We start from the raw sequence: 12,914 nt of genomic DNA on the forward strand, positions 1-12,914 counted from the left end.
GTTTCATCAGTAGCCTTAATATTTTGGTTCATATAATTATGGGATAGATCATAAATGTGTCCTTATTATGCTTAAACTATTTAGTCAACAACAGTCATCTATTTTACTCATTTTACCGATAGCATATTTTGACAATTTGTTTTTCTTTCAATTTGTGTAAATTACATCCCACATTGAATTATTATACGTCCATAATAAATAACAAGTTTTCACCTTAAAATTAGTCATTAACACTGTTGAATGGCAACTCGGTGGTCTAAAGGTTGAGCGTTCGTGCGCGAGACCGAAAGTTCTGGGTTAGAGTTCTGTGTTCGGGATTGTGGATGAGCACTGTTGAGGAATCTCATACTATGATGAAACGGCCATCTAATACTTCCAGTTTTTTAATAGTGGTCTAACATTGATCGGTTCATGATCTCAATTAAAACTCAGCAATCCCCACAAACTTATACTGATAATTTTGAAACACATGGAATCGATGAATACGGTATATATATCAAGAATCTTTGATCACACGTCTAGCATACATTCGCACTAAAAAAGAACCATATTCATAGCTTGTTTCCTAATAAATAGTAACAGTATAGAAATAATGTAGATTTTTTGATAAATGGTATTAAATTTTATTAAATAACCTTAAAGAACAAAACTCTGGAGGTGAATAACTGCATTCCAGTATACCATTTTAGGTATATAATTTATATGACACCAGAATATCTGATCATTCAATTATTTGTGAGTTTTTTCACTATAGATACATACTCTGCTTCTATCCTTTGCTTAATTACAAACAGACATAGTATAGTCACTAATCATAATAAACAAACATAAAATCATCATTATTTGTTAACTATCCCTTTTGTTCTGTGTAGGAATACGAGATAAAATGTGTATAACTCGGATACCTGAAACCTCAACCAGGAGTTTTTAATAAAAACATAAAGCTCCAGAGGAATCAGTGATTTCTGTATCATAGAAAATGATTAACGTGGATAATGATTCGAAAGATAACAAAGTAGTAGAAATCCTGAAGAGAAAGACTTCTATCATTGAGTCAGTACTAAGTATAATGTTCTCTATTAACCTAAAAGAAAAATTATCGTGAATAACCACTTCTATATGTATTAATTTACTTACCCGCCTTTTTATAGCCTTCTCAGTTAGAATTCTATCAAAGAGATTTCAAGAACACTATACACTTTGAGTGGAAAACTTGAGTATGAATGTCAAAACTAGAACACCTTGTAAATTCGATCAAATGATTCGTGTTCAAAGTCATTTAGATACTAAATGGAATCCTGCAAGTCACATGAAAGGTTCACATCCCCTGGACATTGCCGTAAATTTTTCTCTGTACCTAATGATACCTAAAGTATGCTTATAAAAAAACGTGTTCAATCTCTTTCTCTACCATAGTCCTAACTTCTGGTTTACCAAAGCCATCACCTTGATCAACTTATTTCTACATCTATGTCCTTTTTAAATAAAATTTATTTCAGTTTCAATATTTTATATCTTCACATTATGCAATCTTTTTCATAATTATTAATCTTTATTAAACTTATATGAAACCATCAGAAAGGGGTTTTGTGAAGATTTAAGTAGTTTTATATAGTTGAGATCATGAGTCAATTGAAGCTAGATCACTATGGAAAACCTTGAAGCACTGGACAGCCGTTTCGTCCTATTGTGGGACTCCTCAACACTGCGCATTCACGATCCCGCCTCGCGAGATTCGAACCTAGGACCTATCAGTCTCACGCGCGAGCACCTAACATCTAGACCACTGAGCTGGCAGTAACCAATGGAGCTCAACCAGGTCTGTTGGGAGATATCAACTCACTGAAGACATTGCTGAATGGTTGCTCAATTTTGTGGTTCGGTTGAAGTTAGACATATATCTTTTTTAATTAATTCATTAAAGTACCTTACTAGTTTCTAATTTACCAAGTTAAATTACAATTGATTAAATAAGAAGGAAATTTGAACAAATAATTGTGTCTTAATTGAGCATTTTGAACTAGTTACATTCTTTTTGAACATTGACTTTATATAACAAAAAATCAGTCTACTATGGCAACTCTCCTAAAATCAACTTCGATTATAGTTAAATTTTGTTAAACCCTTTTATTAACTTACTTAACAGACAATGTTATTCAAACAGTAATAATTCGTCTATTTCTTTGTACTATTGTGATTACTATCTTGTCTGAATAAACCTGTACTCTTGATCACATGACAGTCTACATACATATCTCTCTAGCTTAAATGGTAGTCAAACACTGCTAGAATTCATATAATAACGGTTATAAAGGTGATTAATTAATAAAGTAAAGCCACTATGTAGTGAACAGAACACTAGTTGGGGACAATCGAATATATTAAAGCACAAATTACAGACTATCTCACTAAATTCTGATAACCATACAGCAAATAGTTGATTTGCAAAATGACAAACAATTATCTCAATCTTCACTGTTCTCCTGTAAATATCAGTTCATCTTCTCTAATTTCAATGTTCATGCATTTCCCACCGATTGCGCTTCATTTCAGTTCTTTCCTTATCGGTCTTTTGCCAAAATACATTCTATGTCTGACCATCACCATATACTACTTATAAGGATATAAGTAGACCACACTACAACTACACTACTCATGAACAATAAAATCCCAAGCTTAAATCAGCTCATAAATTCAACTATTCAAACAAATATATTTATTTTTTTTAAAAATTCATCAAAATCGACCAATAGAAATCATTGTAATTCAATATCCAATAAGATTTATTTATACATTTATTAAACAATTTAAAAATAGTTAAAAATGATTTTTGTGGTTTAATCAAACAAATATGCCTTGAATTATGAAAAAGGAATATGAAATGATTAGGGAAATTATATTTTAATTCTTCTTCTTCTTCTTCTTCTTGTTCAAAAAAGAGCTCATTCAAAGTTTACTTAAGTAAATAAACAAATAATCCATGCAGCAGTCTATATCAACTTCATTTGATTCTGATGATCACAATATAGGAATGAATATAAGAAGTGTTGATAGTAATAATAATAATGCTATTATAAATGATAATATCATTCGTAAAATAAAAGTAACCAACACAACAACCGGTTATGATGTAATCGTTAATCATAATTTGAAAAGATCATGTAATTCAATAAAGAAAATATTTCATCGAAGAATCATTTCTACATCATTTTCTGACACAACTAATAATAATGTACATTGGCACAAATTATCAGATGATGATGATGGTGATGGTTCATCAGTTATAACATCAAGACTAACAAGTAATAAATCATCATATATATCTTTTGAAAATTTATCAGGAAATTCCACAATACCATTGACATCACTTGTTACCAATGAGATGATGACAACTACAATATCGACCACAATGTCATTTGGAAAAATGACAAGTGATGTGAAAATAAGAAATAAACCAACATCAACTGATTTATTAAATGTAAAAAGAAAATTGCAAAGGCAATGGGCTACATGTAGTTCATTATATAACAATAATAATTCTAATAATATTTACCAAACAACTAATAGTACAGGACTATATGATATAAATTCAATAACTTCAAATCGTAGGTCTGGAATAACAGAAAGAAAAAATAAATCTCGCTGGTTATTTTTATGGCGTCAATCTGTTGATCGTGGGATCGATTCTACAACAAACTGGTAAGTAAAAAAATGTATTGCCATTATTTATTAATAAAATAATTTTTGAAAGGATTTACTCAACTAATCATGATATTTCCCGTTATCACTTCGTTCCTTGGAATCCCACTCAAACTTGTTTAGTTTAAGCGAATGGATGGTAATGCTAGGTCCACCACAAAATGTGACTCAAACTCCTATTTTGTAACCCCGTAATTAAAAAGAGATCTACAGTTCCTCTTGAGATTCAGTGTACTTTGTGAAAAGTATTATTTGTGGTTTTTATAAATTAAGAACAAAGTTCGTTTCATTTAGTTTCAGAGCATCAAAATATTATTTTCTATTCTTTATTCAAATAAAAAATCTCTGTCTAGATTTCAAATAAATTTTGTCATCCAATTTCAAAATGACAAACTACTTACAAAACTTACGATGCACTGTAATAGCTCATTTCATCTAGCATAAATTATAAGTCTGTTGGTAATAATAAGTATTCATAAGCTAAATCGGATAATTGGAGTCTGATTCATTTAGTTATTTGTTACTTCATGTTTTCAGCTACAATAGTTTTATAGTAATCTAAATAAAAATATTGTGTTATGAATGTTTAACCTCACCCATTAGTTACTAATGAATGACATCGGGACAAATGGAAGGTATGACTGATGGGGCTTAACAATGTCAGAGTGGAATAACTATCACTAATTCCAGTGAATAGCAGTTGGGTAATATCTCGAAATGACTGAAGCTGAAAGTGTGAACCATTGGATTACGATCCAGTTGTTTGAAAGTGAAGTTTCTGATGGGAGGTTTAAATGTTCGAAGTTCGATCGTAAGAGTGATTTATGATGTAATTTGTTCCACAGTGGTAGAAAATAGTTCTGCAGTATTTTTTTCATTAGCTATTTGTCTGAAGTCAGGAAATAAAGTGACTTTTCCTTGAATTATTTCTTCAGAAGATCTTAAAATAGTAATTCAATTTCTTTGTTTCCATCTAGGAACAATTAACTGTAAATAGGATTGTTCAGCATTAGTAAATAACGTCGTCTTAATAAAAGATTTGTTTTTTTAAAATTAACCTAGTCTACTCAATAATCTAACAGAGTTCTCTTAAATAAAATAAAACAGATGTATTTTATAGGGTATACAATAGTTTAAATCACAGACGATCCACTTAAGATAGGTTTTTGAAAAACTGTAGGAAACATCATCCAATCTAAACACTCACTTACTATGGTGACCATCATACTGAAATGATCATATACTTTTCTATAAATCCTGAGATTTATTAGCAAAAGTACTAAAAATATTTGATCCATATTTGATGCATTTTTTTTCCTATTTCGTCACATGACGTACAGGAATCCACTGCCTAACTTTGTTGACAGAAAAATATGGTTAAAAATGCAGAGTGTATCAGTGAAGTTATGTCGAACACTCACAACCCTTCTAAATCTTTCACTAGCTAACATTCATATCTAAAAAAAAAAACAAATTAGAACTCTTTCGTTATACATTTTGGTGCTTAACTCATATGTTAAGATAATATACTATACTTATCTACCTATATACAAGCGGAATTCATGAACCATGTTTAATAAATTATCTAATAGAGTTGAGATCATCAGTCAATTGAAGCAAGACCACTGTGGAAAACCTGAAAGCACTAGACGGCCGTTTCGTCCTATGATGGGATTCCTCAGCAGTGCACATGCACGGTCCCGTCTCGAGAGATTCGAACTCAGGACCTACCAGTCTCGCGCCATGAGGTATTTCCTGGAGTTCTAGTGAGAAGCAGCAACCAGTGGAGTTCAACCAGGTCTGTCGGGAGATGTCAACTCACTGAAGACATTGGTGAATGGTTGCTGAATTTCGTGGATTGGTTGAAGTTATACATTAACACCTTTAGATGCCTGCTCAGTGGTCTATCGGTTAAGTGCTCGCGCGCGAGACTGGTGGGTCCTGGGTTCGAATCTCGTGAAATGGGATAGTGGATGTGCACTGCTGAGGAGTCCTATTATAGGACGAAGCGGCCGTCTAGTGCTTCCAAGTTTTCCATGATGGTCTAGCTTCAATTGACTCATGATCTCAACTCTATAAAATTACTAAAATCTCTACAAAATCCTTTCTGATAATTACCTGATAGTTAACTTGAATAGACAAAAAAACTTTATGTAACAAGATACATAAATTATTTTATTTACAAAATTATACCTTATAAACACTAGTACAAACTAGAGAAGTAATGTTAAATATACGAAATATGTTCTGAGTGAAAAGCTAAAAATTCCATCAAGATATAATAATTCAAAAGTTTTATTTTTATGATTTAAGGACTATACATTTTAATGTTTAAATTATTTTTTCTGGTTAGCGTTCTTTTAGCGGGTTAGTTTTCTATGAAATGGGGTTGCTAATCCCATGCCCAACCCTCCTCCTTTACCTGAGCTTGAGACCAGCAGTAACTCTAGAAGAGCTACAGGGGGAGTTAGAATTTGTGAATATGAACAAAGTAGCTCATTTGACTTTATGAAATTAAGTGCCATGGTATTTCACTAAGATCTTGACTTTATTTATGAAGGTCTAAGGGAAAATAGTCATATTCTCTATAATGAAATGATTCGTAGATTTGAGAAGTTCGTGTTTGAATAGTTTTAATTATTACAAATCATCTACGGAATAAAAAAAACTAAAGACGAATACGATCTTAACCCTTTAATAAAGAATCTCTATTGAAATATAATTATTAACTATAATGATAAATTTTAATAATTCTTACTGTATCTAGCTTCTTCAAATCCCTGCCAACATAGAGTTCCAATTTTTATTGCCATTTTATTTTCAGAGGGGCGGCTGCAGGGTATATACCCTGCTTACTTTTTCATATAAGTGAATTTTGTTTTAATTTGTTGAAATAAGATATTTTATAATTTCATAAATTGTGTAAATTCATTCAAATTATTTACTCAAGATCAGTAGCTAAGTGGATAACGCGATGGCGTTTGAGGCGAAAGGTACTGGGTTCGAGTCCCAGAGTGAACATTAACTCTGAGATGCAGGTACATCCAGCCGACGAGTCCCATATAGGACGAAACTTGCGTCCTGGATTCCACTGCTAGCCACTATCCATCTTTGCTTATAATGTTTGTGAAGTAAGACTGTATCGAGACATTACACACAATATGCACATAGGCCAATTAGAGAATGATCAGTTTCAGTCCTAAACATCAATGGGAAGATTTAAACAAAACAATACTAAGTGAATTAGACTTAATTATTGTTTCTATTCTGATGAGCCACTTTTATTTTTACACAGTATCACAAGTTCTACATTTGAAAATCAACCTTTTTGTTTAACTGTTTGTTCTATAAATTAACAAGCTCATTTGAAATGTGTAACATGTATTCATTAGTGTCTCAGGAAACTCTTAGTAGTTAATGTAAAATTCAATGGGAACAAAGAGTGAAGCTTGACATGTAAATCATTGAGTACTGGCTGAATGGTTTAAAGGTTATTCGTTCATCGCGAGACCTAAAAGTGATGAATTCGATCCTTGATAGGCTAATGGAAAGTCACTAGGATGAGACAGCTATTCAGTCCCTCTTGATTTTCAGTGGTTCTCTAACTTATGTTGGTTTGTAATATCAGTAACAATAAAAAGTAACCACAAACTTCTGTACTAAAAAAAGATTCTCAATACACTTCCATTATTTTTAAGTTTAAAGTCATAATGATGCAAATGCCAGTTAAATTTTATTCAGCATTACGTAATTACTCTTTACCTATTGATGTATACGGTAATTACAGAAACCATGTTAGACAATATGTGGTGCATACTACCTATGCTAATATATAAGTAGTATGTAGCAGTAATCGGATGGGCAATCCCTATCAGCAGAACACTAAGAAGATTGAATTGAGGGGAACAGCAAACAACTGTTATAATATCAGGATTGAAAGAATCATGAAGCATGTAAAGGACATCCGAAGGAAGATATGCAAATAGTGTATTTAATGTATGGTTTTCATAATTTTTGAAGGCACTATGTAATTTTGCACTATAAAACAAAGCAATCGGTTATCTCCATCAAGTCTTTGTTCACCAGAAATATTTACCATAAAAATGCAAGAAGATTTATGAACGAAGAATATTATCTTCGACTAATTCCCATCAAACTTTACGGTCTTACATTCAAATTATTTGTGGAAATCAATGACAGTTTTTAAAATTGCAAAATAGATATTGAAAGCATTTAGTAAAATAAGTCTGTTAACATTTTTGAGCGTCAAACTGTTAACTTGAGGTGTAAAACCTGGATCATTTTATATGTCATTTGAAATGGTAAGAATAGTAATCGGTATAAATGAGAATAACATATAGTGGGAGAAATAATTAATATGAGTGCCAAATATTCAAATATTCAATTAGAGACAGCCTAATACATGAAGTAACATCGTTCAAATATACACTTTAGATTTACATTTATTCATACAGCTCGGAACTTAAAATATCAGATGAAGTATCGAAGGCTTACGGTGTTGTGACTGAAGTGATCAGATTGGAAAGATCAGATTATTGTTTAATGCACAATCACACAGTAGTTTAGTAAAATGTGAAAATCATGCATCAAATACATTATTTGCACATCTTTTTTGAATTGTCTTTTACAAACTTCATTATTCCTTCATTCATATGCTTATCTTGATTATATTATATTATATATAGCCTTTGAATACTAGGTAGGAGCTGGCGATCGATAGAAAGGCGTTTATCCAATTTTGTACTGACTGGTACACAACTCGTCAAAGCGTTTGTAATTTTAAAACAAATAATGTTCTCTGTGCTTTGTGAAGTCATATAAACAATCATAATCAGAGAATTTGTGACTGAGCAATTCACATCTCAACTAATCTCTTATTTTTCACTGAAACTTTAATTTGTCAATGTGCTTAAAAGACAATATTCAATTAAGCTATACATTTTGAATGTAATATTTCATTTCAAAAGGTTATTTATCTAAGTCGAGTATTGTAATGATGAATTTTATTTATAATCTATCGATTAATCTAAATACAATTCAATTTGAAACATATTCTCTTAGTATTCAATTACTTACTTACTTACGCCTGTTACTCACAATCGAGAATGGGCCGCCGACCTGCATTCTCCAACCCACTCTGTCCTGGACCTTCCTTTCTACTTCTGTCCAATTTTTGTTCATCCTTCTCATGTCTGTCTCCATTTCTCCGTGTAATGTGTTCTCTGGTCTTCCTTTTCTCCTTTGGCCTTCAGGATTCCATGTGAGGGCTGGCCTTGTGACGCAGTTGGGTGATTTCCTCAAAGTGTGTCCTATCCACTTCCAGAGCTTCCTCCTGATTTCTTCCTCCACTGAAATCTGCTTTGTTGTCTCCCACAGTAGGTTGTAGCTGATAGTGTCTGGTCAACGGATCCGAAGTATCTTGAGTAGATAACTGTTAATAAACACCTGCATCTTCTGGATGATGGCTTTCGTAGTTCTCCAGGTTCCCGCCCCATACAGTAGAACTGTCTTGACATTTGTATTGAAAATTCTGATCTTGATGTTGATTGACAATTGTTTTGAGTTCCAGGTGTCCTCCAGTTGTAAATGTGCTGCTCTTGCTTTGCCGATCCGCACCCTCACATCTGCATCAGATCCACCGTGTTCATCGATGATGCTGCCCAGATATGTAAAGGGTTTTACATCCTCCAAAGCTTCTCCATCAAGTGTAATTCGATTAGTGCATGCTGTATGGTATGGGAGAATCTTGCTTTTCCCTTTGTGTATATTGAGACCTACTGCTGCTACACTGGTCGTCTTCTCCTGCATTTGTTGTTGCGTTTATGATAGAAGAGCCAGAATATCTGCGAAGTCTAGATCGTCCAGCTGCATTCTAGCTGTTCACTTATCCCGTGCTGCCCTCCAGATATTGACGTCTTCATAATCCAGTCGATCACTAGGAGAAAAACATTCAATTAGTTTAAATATTAAATATTTCATTTACTTATTATTACTTTTAGTTTAGTTTAGCTCATATGATAGCTCATGTGATTTTCCGCTAAGTACGTTTTGTGTGTGTGAAGAGAAAATCCTTTAATATTTAATGCTTCAGAAACAAAACTGTTTTGTTGTATTTGAAACTAAAGGTAAATAAATATACAATACAAATACAATAGGACGAAACGGTCGTCCAGGGCTTCCAGGCTCTCCATGGTAGTCTAGCTTCAATTGACTCATGATTTCAACTATTAAAATTACTAAAATCTCCACAAAAACCTCTTCATCTATAATTTTTACTGTGTTAATCCAGAAAAAAACAATTTCTGTAAAACATAATCACCAGATACTTGAGATTAAGATGAGGTCGTTTCATTTCAAGTATTCTTAACGATAAAGATTAAGAAATATGACACTATATTATCCATGTAAAAAATTATTTTAATTTATATAATAAAGAAATAATCATAAAGGTAACCATCTGTAAATAAATAAATTTTCAGAAGGAGTTTTTGTGGAGATTTCAGTGTTTCCATAGTCGAAAGCGTAAGTCAATTGAAGCTAGACCACCAAGGATGCGCACTGCTGAGAAGTCCCACAATAGGATGAAATGGCCGTCCAGTGCTTCCAGGTTTTCATTGGTGGTCTAGCTTCAATTGACTCACACTTTCAACTATGAAAATAAATTTTTATTATATGATAATAGAAAAAGAAATATGAAGGATAAACATTCCTTTTTCTGCAATAAAAGTTTCATCAATTTTCACAAGTATAAGTTTAAATGAATGATCAAAATAAATGACCACATTTATGGGGTACATATACATAGTTGTTGAAATAATTAAGTATGCAATGTACAACTGAATCATTTAATAAATTAGTTGAAGACTTTGAAATTAATTGAAGTTATTGATAGTAAAGTAAGAAATGTGCAAGAAATGTATGAAATAATGCTAATTGGTGTCTAGTAATGTGGTTTATGCTACTAATGTTGACAGATTTAAGTAGTATGTATCATCAATATAAATTGAAATGACTGGGAGCAGAAGGTTCGAAAGATATAAGAAAAGAGAACGAGAACAAAGAATGAATGGTATGGAAACGAAAGAATAATGAAGTCTGAACATTTTGGAAATGAAATATTGGAGTATGGTTTTTCTATTTCATGAAGTAACTATGGAATTTTGTGCTAAATGTAATCTGTTGTCTTCACTTGTGTTCTCCTTCACAACAGTATCACTTATGAACAATATTAACGGTTTATTTGTATTTAGGATAAGGAAATATAAAGGGGATATTTTGATTGGTTGAATTAAATTATCCTGTAATCAAGAGACTTATTAATTCATTGTACTTAAGTCTAACCAGGTTATTAAAAGAGATTGAATACGCTTTTTTTGAACTCAATGGTTTTACAGTTCCCATGGTTACTGTTGCCGCTTTTTTTAATGCTCTGTGCCTCATGCATTTTAAGTAAACCGACAAAGATTAAATTGCTTAAAGTATTAATCATACCACTTAATCGCTTTGAGTAGCATCTACGAGTATAGAAAAGCAATTTCATTGTTCTCAGTTATACTTCATAACAGTACTATGGGTGACTTAATTTGAAGACTGACTTATCACTTTATTTGAGGAATTCGTAGAATTGTTTTTAGTGGTACTATCAACAGTCGGTACAAAAACTTTTTCAGTATGAAAGAACTTGTATATATGTACTTTAGCGGGGGCTAGTATTAAGTTCTTGAATATTCATATCATCAACTTATAAAGTTGCATCATGCATATGCCTACATCTGACCATAATTATTCTATGAAAACTGAAACAAGGATTTATGACTAAGAAAGTCAGAGTTAATGAGGCAACCTTTATCTAAACTGTAGGTATTCGTAATTGTAAGTAATCAATTCGAAGCGCCGAAGTAATCGCTAAAATATTGATCTTCGAAATGATATATTCATGATCAAAAAACAGTTGATATCTAGCTCAATCGTCGATGAAAACCATCTAATTCATAGTAGTAAGTTGAAAATTCCAACATGTGAACTGTAATATGAACATTCACATATATATATATATATTTAAAGAATTCAACTGACACTATGTATTAAGTAATAAGATATTCTTAATGGGAGAAATGTGAGGATTGTAGTATTTTCATAGTTAAAATCGCGAAACAATATAATCTAGACCAACATTGAAAGCCTGCAAGCATTAGAAGTCCGTTTCGTTCTAGTATGATAGTCCTTCGCATTACGCATCCACAAACTCTCACGCGGGAGTCCTATTAAGGACTTGCAGTCTTACGCTGAACTATTAACCTGTGGACGAATAATTCTGCATCCAACGGTGTTAATGACTAAATTCAATTAGCTCATGATCTCTCGCAACCCTCCAAATATTGCCAGCGGGATAGTGAATCCACACTGTTGAGGAGTTTTATACTAGGACGAAACGAGTATCCAGTAATTTCAAGTTTTCACTGATGGTCTAGCTTATATCGACTGGTCATTTTAACTGTGAAAATAAGATATTCATTTTTTTATAATAATCAAGTTATTAAAATAATTGTACTTACTTACTTATGCCCTTCATAGAAGAGCATAAGCTGCCGCCAGCACAATCCATCCAAATTTGTCCTGGGCAATCCTTTCCACTTGTTTTCAGTCGCTGTTCATCTTTTTCATGTCTGCCTCTAATTCCCGACGTGGTGTGTTCCTTGTTTTCCCTCTTTTCAGCTTCCCTTCCGGATTCCAAGTTAGGGATTGCCTTGTAATGCACATTGGTGATTTCCTTAATGTATGTCCGATCCACTTCCAACGTCTTTTCCTAATTTCCTCTTCATCTGTAAGCTGGATTGTCCTCTCCCATAAAACGCTGTTGCTGATGGCATCCATCCAGTGAATATTGAGTATTTTGCGTAGACAACTGTTTATAAATACTTCTACGTTCTTGACGATGGTTGTAGTAGTTCTCCGTGTTTCACCTCCATATGGTAGAACTATCTTGATATTTATATTGAAAGATTCTCACTTTGATGTTGATTGACAGTTGTTTTTGAATTCCATATATATATTCTTCAATTCTATTCTATATTTCATTGTAACTACCAGAAATAATTCGTACATAGAGACAGAGAGAGAGAGAACAGAAAAATTCATTCTAGATTAATTAAACGCTTCCCTGCATCTATTTATATTAGATGATAATGACAAAT

The 12,914-nt window shown here is 32.5% G+C and overlaps 1 protein-coding gene and 1 non-coding gene across 2 annotated transcripts; both read left to right on the forward strand.

Annotated features, from left to right (window-relative positions):
• Positions 1-2,980: 2,980 nt before the first annotated feature.
• On the forward strand, positions 2,981-3,703 carry Smp_193300 (hypothetical protein; the record flags this gene model as incomplete). The annotated part of the gene is made up of 1 exon (XM_018795647.1): positions 2,981-3,703. The coding sequence occupies one exon, from the start codon at positions 2,981-2,983 to the stop codon at positions 3,701-3,703; it is 723 nt and encodes a 240-aa protein (XP_018649939.1).
• A 2,946-nt stretch (positions 3,704-6,649) lies between these two features.
• Smp_tRNA_00626_Pseudo_TTG.1.1 lies at positions 6,650-6,720 on the forward strand. Its single transcript has one exon. It is a non-coding gene (tRNA).
• Positions 6,721-12,914: the final 6,194 nt, after the last annotated feature.

This window comes from Schistosoma mansoni, chromosome 2, assembly GCF_000237925.1.
Source record: "Schistosoma mansoni strain Puerto Rico chromosome 2, complete genome".
NCBI classification, from domain to species: Eukaryota; Metazoa; Platyhelminthes; class Trematoda; order Strigeidida; family Schistosomatidae; genus Schistosoma; species Schistosoma mansoni.